The sequence below is a fragment of the Martes martes genome (genome assembly GCF_963455335.1).
Source record: "Martes martes genome assembly, chromosome: 8".
NCBI lineage: Eukaryota > Metazoa > Chordata > Mammalia > Carnivora > Mustelidae > Martes > Martes martes.
This window is the reverse complement of record NC_137895.1, coordinates 83,191,047-83,209,976: the sequence shown is the minus strand read 5'-3', so window position 1 is coordinate 83,209,976 and position 18,930 is coordinate 83,191,047. Positions and strand designations below refer to the sequence as shown.

At 60.1% G+C, this 18,930-nt stretch overlaps 1 protein-coding gene across 2 annotated transcripts; it reads left to right on the top strand.

Annotated features, from left to right (window-relative positions):
• Positions 1–1,890: 1,890 nt before the first annotated feature.
• Positions 1,891–18,671, top strand: HDAC7 (histone deacetylase 7). 2 transcript variants are annotated; one of them, XM_080810798.1, is made up of 24 exons: positions 1,891–2,064; positions 2,201–2,291; positions 2,551–2,662; positions 3,273–3,388; positions 3,581–3,706; positions 4,053–4,144; positions 4,335–4,445; positions 4,587–4,767; positions 4,989–5,185; positions 5,416–5,589; positions 6,716–6,935; positions 8,268–8,401; positions 8,547–8,667; positions 8,883–8,932; positions 10,150–10,257; positions 11,238–11,293; positions 11,465–11,552; positions 12,646–12,765; positions 12,976–13,073; positions 14,307–14,425; positions 15,093–15,226; positions 15,530–15,614; positions 17,124–17,262; positions 17,414–18,671. In XM_080810798.1, exons 1-24 carry the CDS (start codon positions 1,927–1,929, stop codon positions 17,457–17,459), a joined length of 2,856 nt encoding a protein of 951 aa, XP_080666924.1. In that variant the 5' UTR covers positions 1,891–1,926; the 3' UTR covers positions 17,460–18,671. The 2 variants fall into 2 exon arrangements, with proteins under 2 accessions (XP_080666924.1, XP_080666923.1); XM_080810797.1 differs by lacking the exon at positions 4,335–4,445.
• Positions 18,672–18,930: the final 259 nt, after the last annotated feature.

The window sequence follows — 18,930 nt, the reverse complement described above, 5'->3', positions numbered from 1 at the left end:
CAGGACAGGGCTTGATGGCTGAGAGCAAGGGTTGTGTTCCGATGTAAGAGACAGAGGGAAACTGGCTTAGCACCAAATCGTGGAGACCCCCCACATGCTAAATGACCCAGAACCCCATTCTGAGAGTTGCTGGCAGAGCCCCTCCCACATTCTCGGCAGCCCTGCGCTCAGAGGGCGGGATGGGGCCTCTCAGGCTATGCGAGGCCAAGGCAGCAAGCCCTGTGTCCTGTGGCCTGCCTGGGGTTCTCTGAGGTCCCTCTTACCTCATCAGCGGAGTCACCCCAGGAAGCCAAGACACCAGATGTAGAGGAGTGTGTTAGCCTCAGAGGCCCAAACTGAAGCCGAGTGAGAATCTGGGTTCCCCGGGTGGATGTGTGAGCAGGAGTGGGAGCATGGACCCATGCGTGGCCTGCGCAGGGCACGTTTGGAGGCACAGCCATCCCCTCTGGTCTCTTACTATCTGGACTGTCGTGGTGGGCACCTCCCTGCTTGGCTCCTCTCTCATCTCTAGCTCCCGGGCAGAGAACCTTAGAGCAGATGCCCCTAGTGCAAAACCCTCTCCCTCTACCCGGCAAGAAAGCCCCAGGAGGGGTGCTGACTTCCTGAAAGTCCAGGGGGCAACGGAGCCAGAGCAGTGGCCTCGGCAGGCCCCTAACCCATGCTCACCATGCCTCTCGCTGGGTGGCTTTGGCGAGGTCCCTTCCCCTGAGCTCAGTTTCCACATTTGGGATAATGGAATAGCAATAACCACCTCCCAGGGCCTGCGGGAGTTTCAGGGCGGAAGGGTTTTGCGGGCAGGCCCGCATGTGTGCCCTAGATCGGAGGGAACGGTTGGTAACAGTTGGTAACGGTTGAGTTGGATGTGGAGACTGCATTCCCCGACTCCCGGCTGCTGCTCCATCACAGAGCCTTCCAGCGCCCCTCAGCCTGTGGCCGCCCTGATGGGGGCTGCCGTGTGTTGTTGGAGGAGCTGAAGGAGGCCTCTCCGGAAAGTTTCCCCAACTGTGTGCTCTGTCCTAGGGTCCCTGCTCTCACCCCCGCCAGCTTCCCCTGCCCCAGGATAACGGCCCTGCAGACGCTCCAGCTGCTCAGTCCAGCCTGGCCCAGCGGGCTGTGTGGCCCTAGAACCTGGTCTGGCAGCCAGTGAGAAATAGCTCCTGCCCCCACGGCCCTGGAAAAGTGCTCCTGGTGTGGGCGCAGAGCACACTTGAGAAGAGGCGGCTGGGCTTGCTGTCCTCACAGGGACGGGCCTGGAGCAGGCCCCAGGGGTGTAGGGGCCCAGTGAACTGAGGAGGTTGCCCTGCGAATAGGGCCGTGCAGGCTCGGGATGGTGGGTCTGGGTTGCTGTACGTTCAAGGTGCGGCCGCTTTAGCCTCTGGCCTAGGATAGAGCATGGGGTGGGGGGTGGCACCTGGGAGAGCCCACGAGGCCGCCTGGGGCTGGAGGCTGAACAAAGGGGACTGGCGGATCGCTGTCTTTGTAGGTCATTAGGGGGCAGCCTGACCAAATTTTTATTCCGGTGGGAAGAAGGGAAGGAGATGGCAGGGCCCAGTATGTTCCCCCGCAGGGCTTGTCACTCAATTTTCCCAGCTCCCAGCCCCTGCCCTGGGGCGGCAACACCAGTTAGTGGAAAAACACGGTGCTCGGAGTCAGGAGGGTCCTTTCCCGAACAGCCTCCATGGTCTAACCCCACCTGGTTCCACGCCTGCCCACTGCCCGCCCCCTCCACCCCGCCCCGGCCGTGAAATGGAGCTGGAGGTACCTAACCCGTGGGACCACAGTGACAGAGGAAAGGCCCCTACACAGTGTCCCGCTGTGGCCCAGGGAGCCTGCAGGAGGCTGAGCGGGCCCTGAGTGTGCCCCCTCCATGTGCCCGCAGGCCGCCCCAGGCCCCTCGCGGACACGCCCGGCCTTCAGCCCCAGCCCATGGACCTGCGGGTGGGCCAGCGGCCCGCGGTGGAGCCCCCGCCGGAGCCCGCACTGCTCGCCCTGCAGCACCCCCAGCGCCTGCACCATCACCTGTTCTTCACCGGCCTGCAGCCTCGCTCGGCGGAGTCCATGAGGGTAAGGTCCGAGCTCCCCGCCCCTGTGGCGGCCTTGAGCTCAGCCCCCAGCCTCCCACCCTCCCTTCCGCCTCCCCAGACCCTCGGCTCAGTCTTCAACTCCTTGCCCCCTCCTGGGCGGCCGGCCCTGCCCACAGCTCCCCATGGACACGCCGGTGCCCCAGCTGCAGGTGGGGCCCCAGGAGCAGGAGCTGCGGCAGCTTCTCAATAAGGACAAGAGCAAGCGAAGTAAGGATGGAGGCCTCCCCGGGCCGGGGTCCAGGGCCCGCTGCAGAAGGCGGGATGGTGTGTGAGGGCTGGGGCGGGAGTTACTCCGGCCTGGGGCCTTCCTCTGCTTGCTGTGAGCCGTCTGTGAATGTGGGTGGGGGGTCTGGAGGCTTTGCGGAAGGGGCGGGGCACCAGGCTTGGCTCTCGGTAGGGACAGGGAGTGGGCCAGGGACGCCACCATCCACCTGCCCCCAACCCACTCCTGACTCTCCTGCCCCAGGTGCCGTGGCCAGCAGTGTGGTCAAGCAGAAGCTGGCAGAAGTGATTCTAAAGAAGCAGCAGGCAGCCCTAGAGAGGACAGTCCATTCCAACAGTCCCAGCATTCCCTACAGGTAACACTCTCCCAACGGCTCCCTTGTGTCCCTGTCGTGCCTCCTCCCAAAGTGTCTACCCCATGAGCCCTCGTACTCGCTCCCCCTCACCTCTAATTACAATGCTGCCCCAACCTCTCTCCTCCCACCTACCCCCTTTTCTCCTTTAGTTATCACTCCCGACCCCACCTGAACCCCTTCCTATCTGCCCCCCCCGCCCCCCCCCCGCCAGCACAGACATACCACGCTGGCTTTCTTCTTCCCACACAAGTCCCTTTTCTCTTTAGGACTTCCCCGAAGCACAAAAATATCCTGATTCCTAGAGCAGTTTCCTCCCACAGGAGACAGAGTCCCCATTGTGACTGGCCCGCACCCAAGTCCTGGGACCCTGGCTCCTAAGCTTAGATGGAGGCCTGCCTGGCCCAGCAGCTGGCAGGGAGGCTGGCCCGGTGCTGCCACCTGGAGATGCCCCTATTCTTGACGGCCACACGCTGCCTGGCCCTGTCAGCGACTGTCTCTTCTGGCAGGGCCTGGGGGCCCAGGCTCAGGAAGAGCCCTTTGCAGAGCCTTCTGCTGCCAGGCCTCTGGGCATCCCTGCCCCTCTGAAGCCACCTTGGCTTTCCCTCCACAGAACTCTCGAGCCCTTGGAGACGGAAGGAGCTGCTCGCTCTATGCTCAGCAGCTTTCTGCCTCCTGTTCCCAGCCTGCCCAATGACCCCCCAGAACACTTCCCTCTCCGAAAGACAGGTGAGTGGGACAGGCAGGTGAGGACCCTCCAGGGCAGGGTCAGGAGCCTGGAGGAGCGGGAGAGCCCGTGGGGCTGCAGCAGGTCTGCTCACCCTGCTTTTCTCCCTGATGCCGCCCTCTTTTGCCTTCACCCAGAGGTGACTGGGAGGGAGGAGGGTGGTGTGGGGCCAAGTAACACCGGTGCTCCCACAGTCTCTGAGCCCAACCTGAAGCTACGCTACAAGCCCAAGAAGTCCCTGGAGCGGAGGAAGAACCCCCTGCTCAGAAAGGAGAGCGCCCCGCCCAGCCTGCGGCGGCGGCCCACCGAGACCCTTGGCGGTGAGGGCCAGCAGGGCGGGCGGGGTGGCCCGTGTGGTCCCTCTGGGTTGGGGCCCGCCCAGACAGGGCGACTGTGCGTGGTTATACAGGCTGTGTCCAACACACTCACCAGGGGGGCTGATTGAGGCCGAAAGCCAGCCCCTGCTCTGTTGGCTAAGGTGCCCTCAAAGAAGGGCACCTTAAAAAAGTGGGCAAAGGCACCGGAGATGAGTGGTGGCTTTCCTTCTTCCTGCCCTTCTGGGAAGAAAGCAAGAAGCAGAGGCCACCCCGCTGGGGAAGGGGGACTGGCCCCATTGTCCTGGCCACACCGGGCCTCTGACTGTGCTTCCCTCTCCGCTGCCCCTAGACTCTTCCCCGAGTAGCAGCAGCACGCCAGCGTCGGGCTGCAGTTCCCCCAATGATAGCGAGCACGGCCCCAACCCAGTCCTGGGCTCCGAGGTAAGCCCTTGCCAGGCCGGGCTCTCGGGGGCAGTTCTGAGGCTCAGCCTTCTTCTCAGCAAGTAGCCCTGACCGAGCTGGGGCCGCAGGGTCTGGGCAGCCTGGACCTGAGCCTCCTCGGGGTTCTGGGGAAGGCAGGCCCGGGGTAGAGGTCTGGGACCGGTGACCCCTGCCCTGCTCCCCATGGCAGGCGCTCTTGGGCCAGCGGCTGCGGCTGCAGGAGACCTCTCTGGCCCCGTTCGCCTTGCCGACAGTGTCCTTGCTGCCCGCAATCACGCTGGGGCTACCTGCCCCTGCCAGGGTGAGTGGCTGAGGCGCCCTCCCCCCCACTGCAAGCCCCCAGCTTCTTTCGCTCCCTCCTCCTACCACCTCACCCCAGCACCTTCACTGCTCTCTCTGTGGGGGATCTTCCCCCCTGTGACTTCTCCCTGCCTCCCCCCAGGCTGATGCTGACCGTAGGACCCATCCGACTCTGGGCCCTCGGGGGCCGGTCCTGGGGAGCCCCCATGCTCCCCTATTCCTGCCCCATGGCCTGGAGCCTGAGGCTGGAGGCCCCTTGCCCTCTCGACTACAGCCCATCCTCCTCTTGGATCCCTCAGTTTCTCATGCCCCTCTGCTGACTGGTGAGTTCCAAGGCTTCTCCAGGGGAGGGGCTGGTCCCTGCATCCTGCTAAGGGCCAGGCTTGGGAAGGGTCCCTTCCTTCCCCCCTACCCCCTCTGCAGCCCCTCATCCTGCGTGTCTCCCCATTGAGCCCGTGCCCCCCTGCCACCCCATGCTTTTGCTTCCTTCCATTCCTCCCTTTGGTTCCTTCCTTATGCCCCACCCACACCCCGTTCTTTCCAGTGCCCGGGCTTGGGCCCCTGCCCTTCCACTTTGCCCAGTCCTTACTGACCACCGAGCGGCTCTCTGGGTCAGGCCTCCACCGGCCACTAAGCCGGACCCGCTCAGAGCCCCTGCCCCCAAGCGCCACCGCCCCCCCACCGCTGGGCCCCCTGCAGCCCCGCCTGGAACGGCTCAAACCTCACGTCCAGCTGATCAAGGTGAGGGGAACTGGCTAGGGGAGGTGATGAGGGGTTGCTTCACTGGGCCTCTGGGGGCTGAAAGAAGGGAGGCTCAGGAGGGGCTGGGACCTGGAGGGCCAGAGAGAGGATATGGCTCCCAAGGGCCCAGAGCCGTGTGGCCATTGAAGTCCCAACAGCCCAACCCACCATGGCCCACCGCACAGCTTGTGTCCCAGCATGGCTTCTCAGTGGGCATCTCCCTTCCCCAGAGGCCAGCCAAGCCCAGTGAGAAGCCCCGACTGCGGCAGATACCCTCCGCCGAGGACCTAGAGACAGATGGTGGGGGAGTGGGGCCAGTGGGGGATGATGGCCTGGAACAAAGGGAGTCAAGTCACGGGCAGCATGAAGCCAGAGGCCCTGTTCCTCTCCAGCAGCACCAGCAGGTATGGCAGTGCCCATGTCCCTGGAAAGGTGTAGTCGGGAGACCCTGGGGCCTAGCATAGATGGAAGGGAGGGAGCTAACTCCTCAGTGCAGGAGGTAAGTCTGGGATCCAGGTTGCCCTACCAGATCTGTACCAAGGTGCAGACATGCCCCTGCCATGCACACGTGTGTGTACGTGTACACACACGTACACACACACACACAGGCACACTCCGGCAGCCTGCGAGTCTTGGGGGAAGCCATGTCCCTTGTCCGGTGCTGAGGCTGGCCTCTCACCAAGCCGTGCATGTCCCTGCCCCAGCCCCTCTCCCCTGTGACCCGTTGTCCAGGACGGGGACTGGGACCGGAAACAGGGCAGAGCCAGGTGTGGGCAGCACTCTCAGTGGGAGGCAAGTCATGGGGGCTGAGTTTGCTGGGGCTGCTGGAACAAGGACCACAGACCCAGCCCCTACAATGACAGAAGTACGTCGTCTCACTGTTCTGGAGGCCAAAGGGCAGACACTGGGGTTTGTCTTTCCGAAGGCCATGAAGGAGGGGCTGCTCCCGCCTCTGACCTCAGCAGTAGATGGCTGTCTTCTCCCTGTGTCCTCACACCATCTTCCCCCTCTGCCTGCCTGGGTCCAACTTTTCCCTTTTTATAAGGACAAAAGTCATACTGGATTAAGGCTCACCCTAATGACCTCATTTTAACTTGATTATCTCTGTAATTACCTGACTCCAAATAAGGTCACATTCTGAGGTACTGGGGCGGGGCTTAGGACTTCATGAATGGGAAGTGGTGGGGACACAGCTCACCCACCGTGCATGGCAATAGTCCACACACGTGCAGTGGGTCACGCACATCCTTTTGTCCTTGGGCAGTCAGCCTGAGGTCCCTTACTTTCTGGCTTTGGAGTCCCAAGGGTCGGAGAAAGTCTGGTGGCACAGGGTGGTCATTCTGGGCTGCAGAATTCTGGGGGTGGTGCGGGGGGCCGAGGGTTCAGAGATCAAAGGCCAGAGCCCTGGCAGGAGGCAGGCCTAAGAATCTCTCTCAAAAGGGAACTGCCCAGAGGTTTCCAAGGCCTTGGGCGGCAGAAGATGGAACAGAATCCTGAGACCTGGAGACTGAGGCCCCCTGTGTCCCTCAGGTGCTCCTCTGGGAGCAGCAGCGACTGGCTGGACGGCTCCCCCGGGGAGGAACTGGGGACTCTGTACTGCTTCCCCTGGCCCAGGGCAGTCACCGGCCCCTGTCCAGGGCTCAGTCATCCCCAGCCGCACCTGCCTCACTGCCAACTCCAGAACCCGCCAGTCAGGCCCGTGTCCTGCCCAGCTCAGAGACTCCTGCCAGAAGCCTGCCCTTCACCACAGGTAAGGCCAAGATCAGGGTGGGAAAGGAGAAGGGGCAGGGGGCCCACAGGGGCTCAGGCATAAGTCCATGTCTGGTCTTGCTGTCACTTGGGACATTGTTCGAGGCCACAGAGCACTTGCTTGGCCTTGTCACAGCCTCACGGTGTCCCATGAAGGAGGTGGAGTGGGTGGTGGTCCTCACTGTGCAGATGAGGACACCTGGGCTCGGAACTAAGGTGACAAGCTTGTGGTCAAAGAGCAAGCTGAGGGTCAAGCCAGGTTAAGGATCTGGGTCTCCTGACAACCCAGACCTCCCCCAGCCTTTCAAAAATGATATTTATTATGGTTGTTCTGTTGGTAAAGAAAGAGCTCAAAAGTATTTTAGAAATTTTGAAAAACACCAAAAAATATAAGAATACAATAAAAATAGCAGACCGGTCTCCCACCACCCCAAAGCCACCTCTCCTAAGTGCTGTGTGTAGTTCAGCGCCACCTTTGTTCTAGAAAGCTGTGTATAGATACCACACACACTCATTGCGTGTTGAGCCTTGCTTTATTCTGTTAACATATTATGAATATGTCATGATACAATTAACCTTTAAAAATGAGATTTTTATAGTATTTCATCACAGTATTTTTGTGTGTGTGTGACGATTTTTTATTGGTGGGGCAGAGAGGTGTCCACTCATTTTTCCCCATGAGAATTTCTTGTCCGTGAATCTTTGCCCATCCCTGGCGTTGTTTCCCAAGGGCTGCTCTTAAGGAGTGGGCTCCCTGGGTCAAGTGGGGTGAGCATTTTGAAGATCCCAGTGTCCCGAGGCATGCTGAAAGTGACCCGTCAACCGTGTGCAGGGCACTCTAGGCGGCCTGCTGGTCAACCCGAAACAGTCACTTCCCCAAAACTGCATCTGTCTTGTCACATGGCTCCGCGTCACTGTGAGCTTCCCAGCTCTTGGCTTGGGGCCTTCTGAGGAATTCTTTCTCCTCTCACACCCCTGTGGCAGCCTGGCTGGGTTGTGAATGTCCAGTGTGAGACCCCAACATTAGGCCCCCTTTGGTCAGGCTCAGAGCTCTCGAGGTCTTGGTGGCCACAGGAAGCCGTGTGCGGAGGGTCAGCGTGGCAGGAAGTCAGGGGCTCTGTGGCGGAGGTGTTGGCTGGGGCACACCTGTGTGTGTGTGTGCGTGCGTGTGTGCGTGCGTGTGAAAGGCTGAGGGGCTGGATGGGGGATGTGGGGCTATGTGAGTCTGGGGGCGATGGGATGTCAGGTCTGGCTCCATGTAGGTGTGGTGTGTGCGGCCCTGGGGGGAAGAGGGGATCCCTGGGCTCTGGACCCTGAGTGCTGCTCTCGGCAGGGCTGGTCTACGATTCGGTCATGCTGAAGCACCAGTGCTCCTGTGGGGACAACAGCAGGCACCCAGAGCACGCGGGCCGGATCCAGAGCATCTGGTCCCGGCTGCAGGAGCGGGGGCTCCGGAGCCAGTGCGAGGTGAGGAGGCAGCGTGGGGGTGCGTGGGACCGCTGGGGACGGGAGATGAGGGGCCTGAGCAGGTGGTGGTCATGGCAGGGAGGAAGCGCGCAGGGGCAGGGTTGGGGGGAGCCCGGGCTCAGGAGCTCTGTGGGCCCGTCCTCAGTGTCTCCGGGGCCGGAAGGCCTCCCTGGAGGAGCTGCAGTCCGTGCACTCGGAGCGGCACGTGCTCCTCTATGGCACCAACCCGCTCAGCCGCCTCAAACTGGACAACGGGAAGCTGGCAGGTAGGGGCCCCAATGGCTCCCAGGATCCCCACGCCTCCCCTGACCCAGCCAGCTGCTGTGTTCTCTTGTCCCAGCCCCACGCAGCCTGCCCCTTGGGCATCCTGGGAGTTCCCCTGCCGCCCACTGTTCCCCTTCCCCAACTCCCCAGCCCCAGCCCCCCTCAGGCCAGAGCTGAGAGGCTTCTGGGCTCACACACACTGGGCGTCTCCCCACAGGGCTCCTGGCACAGCGGATGTTTGTGATGCTGCCCTGTGGTGGGGTAGGGGTAAGTGTGCCCGGGGGGCTTGAGTGCCCATTGCCACGGGCTCTCGGAGCTCCTCCCTTCTGTTCTCCCAGGCCCAGCCCCTACCTGCTTGTTCTTGGGGTCCTGCCAGACCTGTTGGGCCGGGGGCTCTCCCATAATGCTCCTCTGCCGGCTAGAAGCTCCTTGTGGCCAGGTGTGTCCTCTACCCATCAGTGTCTCCTGAGCGGGGAGCCCTTTGCCTTGCACTTAGACGGTGTTTGGTGGAGTGAGGCTCAAAAAGCAGGGGATTGTCCCCCTTCGTAAGGCCCTGCTGGTGGTCGGGATTCACCCTTCCACACCGGCCTCTGGGAGGAGTCGGGCTGCTTGGCCTGGGGCTGTGGGGGTGCCTCCAGGGTCCTTGGTGACCCAGGCAATTTTCTCCCACAGCCCAGCTTCCCCTCCTCCCAGTTCACCCTGCTTAGCGGGCTTCTTGCCTCCTCTGGTAGCGTCCCAGCCCGGAGTATGGAGGCAGGGGATGGAGGCCTAGTTCTGGAGGGAAGTGGGAGCTGCAGCTGGGGGGCTATTGGGGAGCCAGTCAGCGCCCTGTTCACAACTTCCCATTTCTTGCCACTTTCTGATTTTTCCAACTGTTGTTGCTTCTGTTTTCTCCTCCCTCCTCTCCCTCTCTGTCTGTCTCTCTCTCTCTTTCTCCAGCCTCTTGCGACTCTCTCTGCCTTCCTCGCCTCTCTTGGGCCGCCTCGCCCTCCCCATCTCCCCATCATGCCCCCCGGCCCCTCCCTAGCCTTGAGGCCCAGGGACTGGGTTTGGGGGGCCTCCCAGCCTGGGCTAGGGGCCCTGAGTGGAAGACAGTGGTGCAGACGGCCCCTCGAGCTCCGACCGTCCCGCAGGGCCTGAGCAGAGTCAGCTGGGGCTTAAAACCCCCTCCCGGTCCAAACCCCAAGTCCCGCCCAGGTAACGCCATGCCCCCTCCTCTGACTGGGGAGGCAGGCGCGATGCTGCTGGCAGAGTGCTGGCCAGATACGGGCTGGTGATATGGACTGAAGCTGGGAAGGAGAAGTCATGCTGGGATTGGGGGACGCAGGAGGCCTTGCCTTTGGGTGGTGGGGCCCTGGGGAGGCAGCGCTGTCTGCCCAGTTCCCTGCCCCTGGGGTCCTGGCCGTGGGGTGGGCACCGCCCAAGTGGGCCCTGGTTCCTGTGGGGGCCTTGGATGATGCGGGCCCTGACTCTGGCCCCCACAGGTAGATACCGATACCATCTGGAACGAGCTGCATTCTTCCAACGCAGCCCGCTGGGCCGCCGGCAGCGTCACTGACCTCGCCTTCAAAGTAGCTTCCCGTGAGCTAAAGGTAGGAGCTGTGAGTGGATAGTGGGTCAGCCACAGAGAGGGTAGCGGGATGGGGCAGTAGGGAAGGTCAAACCCAGAACCGCAGGCCTCTCACTCCTCTTGGATAGTGCCTCAGGGTTTTGGAAGGGAAATTGAGAGTTCTGGCGATAAAGCTGAGATTCGAACCTTACGCTCATGCTATTTGCTGGGGGTCAAGCTGCTGGTCTCCAAGAGACCCAGAGTCGTAATTATTCAGGATCGTTTCACACACAGACCCGCTGTGTGACCTCCGGCCAGTTGCAGAGCATCTCTGGACCTCTTCCGTCAGCAGATCGGTTCTTTGCCATCCGGGGTTTTATAGACCGGGTTGGTGCCTGTGCTTGTTCGCTCTGGGCCGGGCACCTGACAGGGGCTTGTGCTGAGGCCCGAACCCCCTGCTGATGAAGAGCTCACAGCCCAAGGGGAGCATGTGTCCGGTGTCCCGGCTCCTCCTCAGAGTGGTGTGCAGTAAAGAGCCCAGTGCTGGGCTGTACCTTCTGGCTTCACCCTTTGACAAGTGGGCAACTTCCCACAAGCTACTTAACTTGCCCAAGCTTCAGATTCTCCTCAGCCGTGAACTGGAGAGAACCCTGTTTCTCTCATGGGGATGTTGTGAGGATTAGGCGACACTTACCTCAGGGAGCTGTTAGGATGAAGTCCCGCGTTTATGGAGTGCTGGGGCACAGTGCCGGGCGTGGAGTTTCTGCCCGGCAAACAGTGGCTCTTGTTATAAAGTGATGAGAGTCAGGACACACTAGGGTGGGGGGTGTTCACCGTCACCCTAAAAGCACCCGCCAGGCCTCAGGGCACCTCAGATCCCTCCTGGCTGCGGTCAGATCTGCTGACAGTTGTCCTACGGCCCCTTCTCAAGGCATGAGCCTGGGCTTGGGGCAGCTTCCTGGAGATGTGGATCTGAGTCTGAGTGCCGGCCGTTTGGCTGACAAGCATTCTTTCTGTTTCCAGAATGGTTTTGCAGTGGTTCGGCCTCCAGGACACCATGCTGACCATTCCACAGCCATGTAAGGCTGGGGGGGAGGTCAGGGAGGGGGTGAGATCGGGGGTGGGGGCATTCCCCCCTCTGTCCCCTGAGCCTTCTGGGGCCGGGCCAGACTGGGGCGGCCAGAGGAAACGGGAGAGGTGAAGACACAGGGGAAGAATGCCCGGGCAGAGCCTCTCTCTCTCCCTCCCAGGGGCTTCTGCTTCTTCAACTCTGTGGCCATCGCCTGCCGGCAGCTTCAACAACAGGGCAAGGCCAGCAAGATCCTCATCATGGACTGGGTAGGTCCCAGTTTCTGGTTCCTGGCCCCTTCAGATCCGAGAGCCCTGTAGAAAGAGCCCCAAGCCTGGCATCAGAGGATCTGTCTTCCTGTCCGAGTTCTGCATGAGCCTCCTGGGCCTCCACGTCCTTCTGTATATAAAATGTGGGCAAAGATAAGAGCCACAACGGGGGGCTGCCGGGAGGCCTGGAGGCAACCGCGTGTGGGAAGGCCCTTAGCCATCATGAACTCCCACGGTGGGAAGAGCCACTTGAGTGCTCTTTGGCCTCCAGTGGCTTCTTTCTGCAGGTGTCACTGCATTGCCCCTACCGTCACAGGGATAGCAGGTCACCAAAACGTGCCCCTAATCACATCTAGACCCTGCAATTTGACCTGTGATGGGTCTGAGCCTGACTGTTAGCTGGTTTCAGATGAGGAAGGTGAGCCCAGAGATGTTAAGTAACTTGCACACAGTCACATGTCTAATAAATCCTGAGACTGGGACTTGAACCCAGGCCAGTTAGCTCTGGAGTCCATGCACCTTACTAAGCTGGACACTCTGCCTGAGCATCTGCGAATACGACATGCCTCTATAGCCGTTGACTGCGGAGGAACTTTCTACCCTTGTGCCCACACACGGTCCTATGACTTACCAAGTGTCAGACCACAGCTCTTCCTAGCAGTGGTGGTCCTGGACCTCACGGACCTGCCCCTCCATAACCGAGCTTGGTTTCCAATCACCTTATCACTCCTTGACCGCGGGCAAGATGCGTTAGTGAAGGTTCCTGACATGCATAGGCCTGGACTTGCCCCTCTTCTGCCGTACATGTCTTGTGCCCGCTGGCCAGTTGGCCCTTGGCATGCCTCCTCCCCTTCAGGGTCTCACGGTATAGTCTCCCTGGTCCAGGGCTGTGTGCCCAGATGTGCGCACACGGAGAAGCACAGAGAGGGCCAGAGGACTACTTGGGACAACTCAACAGTGTAGCTCTGGAAACCCCAGCCTCCTTACTCCCAGTCTAGGGTCCTGACCCTCAGACGAGGGACACTTGAAACCTCCGTGAGCTGTGCCAGCCCCTTCGGGCCTTCGCTAATCCATTGTCCATCCCCTTGCCCAGGATGTTCACCATGGCAACGGCACCCAGCAGACCTTCTACCAGGACCCCAGTGTGCTCTACATCTCCTTGCATCGCCATGATGACGGCAACTTCTTCCCAGGAAGCGGGGCCGTGGATGAGGTAACTGCACGCTCCCTTCCAGCCCCGTTGGCTCTGCCCGCGTCCCAACTAGCTGTGGGATCCTGGGCAGGTTGGTTAGCTTCTCTGATGCTCCGTTCCTCTATCTGGAAGTGAAAAGGCCAGGTGAGCCAGTCTCGAAGTGCTGGCGTCCTGGGATTCCTCTCCTGGGACCCTGCTCTCCTCTGGTCTCTCTTGCCTTCTGTTTTCCAGGTGGGAGCTGGTAGCGGTGAGGGCTTCAACGTCAACGTGGCCTGGGCTGGAGGCCTGGAACCCCCCATGGGGGATCCTGAGTACCTGGCCGCCTTCAGGTGAGTGCTCTGGGGGCCCAGAGGAGGTTCACTCAGCAAGGCCACTCTTTCGTGCCTCTTTTCCCAACAGTACCAGGCTGGAGGTGATGGGTTGGTTTGGCAGCCTGTCCTCATCCAGTTACTGGACATTATAAGCCAGTCCCAGGGTGGGCCTTTCAGACTGAGACAAATAAAAAGAAAGGCACTGTTACAGTGGCCTCTAGGAGCCTCCAGTCCCCATGAAAAGACAGGAGACACAGAATGAAAAAGTCAGGGGTACTTTATCAAGTCACGTGTTACCCAGAGCCAGTGTTGAACTGAGTGCCGGAAGATAGGCAGGGTGAAGTGAGCATAGCTGCCACATTCAGTCAAGGAAGGCTGCTGGGAGGAGGTGGGCTTTGCATGAGAGATAAGAAATTTAAATTGTGGAGAAAGAAAGCAGATGATGTTCGTATTGGGGGAGTTGCTTAAGAAAGTGCATTCTAGAAAGGGCTTTGGGCTCTGTTTAGGGGCCCTTATGTTTCCCTCTGGGGAGCCTATACTCCATTTGGGAAAAGAGAACCCTGGAAGTAGGTCTCAAATACTTCTCTGGAAATAGTCTCCATGAGAGCTAATTCTGGAGAAGCCCTGGACTGGGCTTCCTAGTGTCTGTGTGCCCTGAGCCCAGGGCTTTGAAACACATCAAAATGGACCCCAGAGTTGGGTGAGGGATGGAGGGAGGCAGCTGCGGGGGGCCGGCAGGGGTAGAGGATAAGAGAATGAATCTGGGTGGCCCAGGACCTCAGCAGAGTCAGCTCTCAGGTGGTGAGAGGTGAGGTGTGGTCAACTCAGTCCGAAGTGAGTGGCAGCTGCATCCCAGTAGTTTCAGTCCCCAAGGCTTAGTGACCTGCCCCCACTGTGGCCCTGCCCCACCACACCCCACAGACACACACACACACACACACACACACACACACACGCACAATCACCCATGCACATACACACACTCTTCTTTCTTCTCCTTTGGGACCCCATCCCTAACTCCTTCCTGCCCCTTCCCAGTTAAGAGCTCTGGGTGGCTAAGTCCCTAGACTGTGCTGGGGATATGGGTGGCCAGCCAGGTCAGAGAGGCTAGAGGGATCCATTTATCCTGCTGGGAGATTGGATGACTTAGAGTCCCAAGAGCAGGGTACTCACAGTAAAGCTGGTAGGCAGGGGCCCGTCCCCGGCAGCCCCGCACAGAGTGCTGAGCCCCTGCATCTGGCCCCCACACAGGATGGTCGTGATGCCCATCGCCCGAGAGTTCTCTCCGGACCTGGTCCTGGTGTCAGCTGGGTTTGATGCCGCCGAGGGTCACCCAGCCCCACTGGGTGGCTACCGTGTTTCTGCTAAATGTAAGGAGGGCCCAGCTCAGGGGGAGAGGTAGGGAATGAGGGCTAGGCTGGGAGGAGAGGCACTGCCCCAGTCCTGGGGAAGGTGGCAGTGGCCAGCTCAGGACCATGAGTGAGGATGGGTGTGGCAGCTGGGCCTGATGTTCCCTGGGCCCTCCTCGCCTAGCCCTGCCCAGAGCCCTTTCTCATGACTGGGGCTGTCACCACAGGAGACCTACGCTACAATCTGGGGGTGACATCTGGTAGCCAAGAAGCTTGGCCTTGGGACTGCCCCCCCACAATGCACACCGCAGTTGTGCCATCCCCGGCTGAGTTGCCAGCTTCTCCTGGAAGAGGACGGGGAGGAGCCCACTCAGCCTGCTGGGCCCCAGGGCTTGGGGGACAGGAGAAGATGGTGTGACTTAGTGGAAAAGACAGGCTGGAGTACAAGCCCCAGGTTCCAGTCCACTTCCTGGCTGTGGGCCTCATGCAAGTACCTTAGGCCCCGCAAGCCTCGACTGAGGCATATGAATAGGTCTGACATGGGGGACCCTGTGAAAGGCCTGGAAGAAGGAGAGATGTGTGCATCTGAGCATCATTTATAAAGAAGGACGCCAGCAGAGAAATCTCAGAGAGGGTCCACCTCTCCTCCAGGCCTGCCTCTCCTCTTCCTCCCCAACGAACCGTCTAGGTTTTGGGTACATGACACAGCAGCTGATGAGCTTGGCGGGAGGTGCGTTGGTGCTGGCCTTGGAAGGTGGCCATGACCTCACAGCCATCTGTGACGCGTCTGAGGCCTGTGTGGCTGCTCTTCTGGGCAACAAGGTGAGCTGCCCGCCCATCTGTGTATCCATAGGGCAGGAAGTCCAGCTCCCTGAGGATGGTCCTGGCATGCAGGCAGATGCGGTGCCCCCCAGAGGGCTTGCAGATAGTGCTGGGGTGGCAGGCCTAGAATGAGGGGGACAGAGTGGGTACCCCTTCCCCAGGTCAGGTCTAAGACTAGCGTTTCCAGCCTTAGGCAGAGCCGGGAACACAGGCATGTTTGTACCTGGAAAGCCAGGGCCATTGGGGTGGAAGATTCCTGGGCCTGTGGGTCCCTAACAGCTGACATGCTATTTTCTCTTAAAGGTGGATCCTCTCTCAGAAGAGGGCTGGAAACAGAAACCCAACCTCAACGCCATCCGCTCTTTGGAAGCCGTGATCCGGGTGCACAGTGAGTACGGAGAAAGGGTACCCGCTGATCCCAGAACCTCAGGGGTCTCCTGCCCTCAGTAACCCATGCCCCATGACTCCCAGTGCCTGCCAGGCAAGGGGCTCTCTTGCTGTGCTGGAGTGGGCTTCCTATAAATGACCCCAATAATAACGGTGGGACTGCCTCCCTCCCCGTGAATGGGTGCTCTTGGAGCCCTCCATGGATCCAGTGGGGACTGCCTGCCTCCTCAAGGCTGGACAGGCCTTCCATCCCCAGCCACAGTCCTAGGTCAGGGCCAGACCAGTAGCAATAGGCCTTTTGCCAAAAGCGCTGGTACTTCCTTGACCCTCAGTCCTGTCCACAGCAATCTTGGGAGCTCTGCCTGCTTTGGGGGCTGGTCTTAGAATAACCCCATATTTGGGGCTGCCTGGGTGGCTCAGAGGCTTAAGCAAGCATCCAACTCTTGATTTTGGCTGAGGTTTTTGATTCTCAGGGTCATGAGTTCAAGTGCTACATTGGACTCCACACCCGATGTGGAGCCTACTTTAAAAAAAAAAGAAGAACGTTTGGGAGACAGCTTAAATTTTCACTTGTAACTTAGCATCTGTGGAACATTTTATGGGAAGACTGGGGTTCAATGCTAGGGATACAAAAATGAATAAAGTAGGTTTGCCCACATCCAGGGCCAGTAGAGGACGTGTGTAGAACAGTAAAGATGGTGCTGGTACTTCGTACAGAGTCTTCACGCTGGGCCAGCCTCTGGGCTGGGCGTGTGCCGTGGACATAATCTCTTACAACAGCAGGCAGGATGCTCATGTCCGTGGCTTAGTGGGGGCAGTGGAAGCCCAGGTGGTAGGTGACCTGCTAACGGCCAGCCAGAGCAGCCATGGTGGTGGTCAGCTCTCTGTGTTGTGACCTTCCCCCGTCCCATGCCCCATCCTCTGTGCTGCATGGAGGTACAGACCCTATCTAGGGAAGAATGGGCCCTACTGGTGCTCTTCAGAGTCCCACGCTATGGGAACGGGTCAGGGGTGGGGGAATGGCTGGGGCACCTGCTAGGGCCCCCTGGTGGCCACAGCGAATCCACTCCACTCTCCCTGGCAGGTGGGGGGGTGGGGGGGAACACCACCCGTGAGGGAACTGAGGGTAGAGGCAGGTGAGAGCACTGATCCCTGACTGAGGAGGCACCTGCTCCTGTCTGCTGTCGGGCCCTTGGCCTGAGAGGTCCAGCCTTATATCAGTTTAGGACGCATGGCGTGGCTGGGGGGACGGGCCTGTTTCCCCAACCTTTTCTTTTTGTTTTTTTTTTAAAGATTTTATTTATTTATTTGACAGACAGAGATCACAAGTAGGCAGAGAGGCAGGCAGAGAGAGAGGGGGGGAAGCAGGCTCCCTGCGGAACAGAGAGCCCGATGTGGGGCTCGATCCCAGGACCCTGGGATCATGACCTGAGCTGAAGGCAGAGGCTTTAACCCACTGAGCCACCCAGGCACCCTCCCCAACCTTTTCTGACTCTGCTTCTTGCCACAGGTAAATACTGGGGCTGCATGCAGCGCCTGGCTTCCTGTCCGGACTCCTGGGCACCCAGGGTGCCAGGGGCCGACGCAGAAGAGGTGGAGGCAGTGACCGCGCTGGCATCCCTGTCCGTGGGCATCCTGGCTGAAGAGCGGTAATGCCCGGCCCCTGGCCTGCAGCCTCCCCACCCCTCGAACCCTCCTGGCTCGAGGACCCCAGCACCCAGCACAGCCACCCCAGCCTTCTTACTCCCAGCAAGCTGGGCTGAGGCCCTCTGGCAGCCCCACCCTTGTCTCTCCCCACAGGCCCCCAGAACAGCTGGTGGAGGAGGAAGAACCAATGAATCTCTGAGGCTCCAGAAGAATGGACCTGCCGCCCACCCTGCCCTTCGGACCTGGTTCTTGTCTAGCCTCTGGCAACCGTACCCATTCCCAGGGTCCTCAGACAGCCTTCAGGCAGATAGTCGGGGCCAGAGAACAGCCCCTTGCGGTCACCCCAAGGAGCCTGAGAAGGGCCCTGGGTCTAGGATAGGGACCAAAGAGGACCCGGAGAGGAGGCAGGCTGGGCAGCCAGCCAGGCCTCAGTAGCACTCTTTCAAAAACAGAGTCTACCCCTTTGGGGTCCAGGCCCCGGGCTGGGCCCCCATTCCTCAGGACTGCACAGAGGAGGACTAGCTCAGTCGGGCCCACCGATAACCACTATTCTTGGCTCTGTAGACCCTGGGCTTTGCACACAGCCCCAGGCTCCACACAGAAATGTGAACTTGGCCTCAGCCAGGGTGGTCCTTCCTAAGCTCTGAGGGCTGGGCTGGAGTGGGGAAAGGGGGACGGGTAGAAGGAGCCACGGGATCCGCTGTCCCTGAGTGTGGGGGCGTCCTTCTTGCCTGCTTCCTCAGATGACTCTGGAAGCTTCCTCTCCCCGCCCTCCCCCAACCCCACCCCATCAATGGGCAGGGAGACAAAGCTCCTTCCGAGAGAAGAGTCATCGGCAGGCCTCCCATCTGGTCCCTGCCCCCGCCAGAGGCCACCCTATGTCAACCATCTCAGTGCCCTGGTGGAGCAGACAGGTGCTCTGGGAGTTCCATGCTTCCTGAGCCAACGGTGCCAAACTCTTCATCTCCCCTCAGCGGCACAGCATGGCCGCCAGGGGCCTCTGGGTCACTGCCCCCCCTCCATGAGCCTTCTCTCTTTCTGGGGTCTCCCTCACTCAGCTCTGACTCCTGCCCTACATAGGACTAGCTTGGCTGAGGGGAAAGGGGGTGGGAGAGTGGACACAAGACATGGGGGAGGGGAGGCTGCCCTGACAAAGTCTTCAAGGCTTCTGGGGTCCAGGCCTGGGGCCAAGAAGGAAAGTGTTTGTGTGTGTGAGAAAGAGAGAGAGAAGGGAGAGTAAGAGTATGTATGTTTGTGAGTTAGAGAGTACGTGTGTGTGTGTGTGTGTGTGTGTCTTCCCCAGGACCACCATACCCTGTGTATGTATGCATGTTTTTGTAAAAAAGAGAAAAAAAAAAGAAAAAAAAATGGAAAAAAAAATCTGAACAATAAATGTTTTATTTGCTTTAACGGTGCCTGTGGAGGGGCCTCTGGGGGGGCCTCTGGGGATGAGGAGTGTACTGTGGGCGTAGGGCTACGTGGGGGCAAACGGCGGGCGTTCAGCCATACAGCACAGCATGTGTCCCATTTGATGTGGGGAAGGGACCAGCCTGGGCTGTGGGCCAGCCCCCCTCCAGCTCCTTGCCCTCCTGTGGGCAGCGCCCTTGCAGGAATCCATTCTGAACACAACCCGGCTGGCCCCTGCTTGCCCCTCTTCGGGGTCGTAAAGG

What these genes read in the sequence shown, in the direction of transcription:
- HDAC7 (XM_080810798.1), top strand. Translation starts at nt 1,927, where the DNA reads ATGGACCTGCGGGTGGGCCAGCGGCCCGCGGTGGAGCCCCCGCCGGAG. An exon ending in CTCTCCAGCAGCACCAGCAG is followed by an intron (nt 5,590 to 6,715) that starts GTATGGCAGTGC and finishes TGTGTCCCTCAG; the next exon opens with GTGCTCCTCTGGGAGCAGCA. An exon ending in TAGCTTCCCGTGAGCTAAAG is followed by an intron (nt 10,258 to 11,237) that starts GTAGGAGCTGTG and finishes TTCTGTTTCCAG; the next exon opens with AATGGTTTTGCAGTGGTTCG.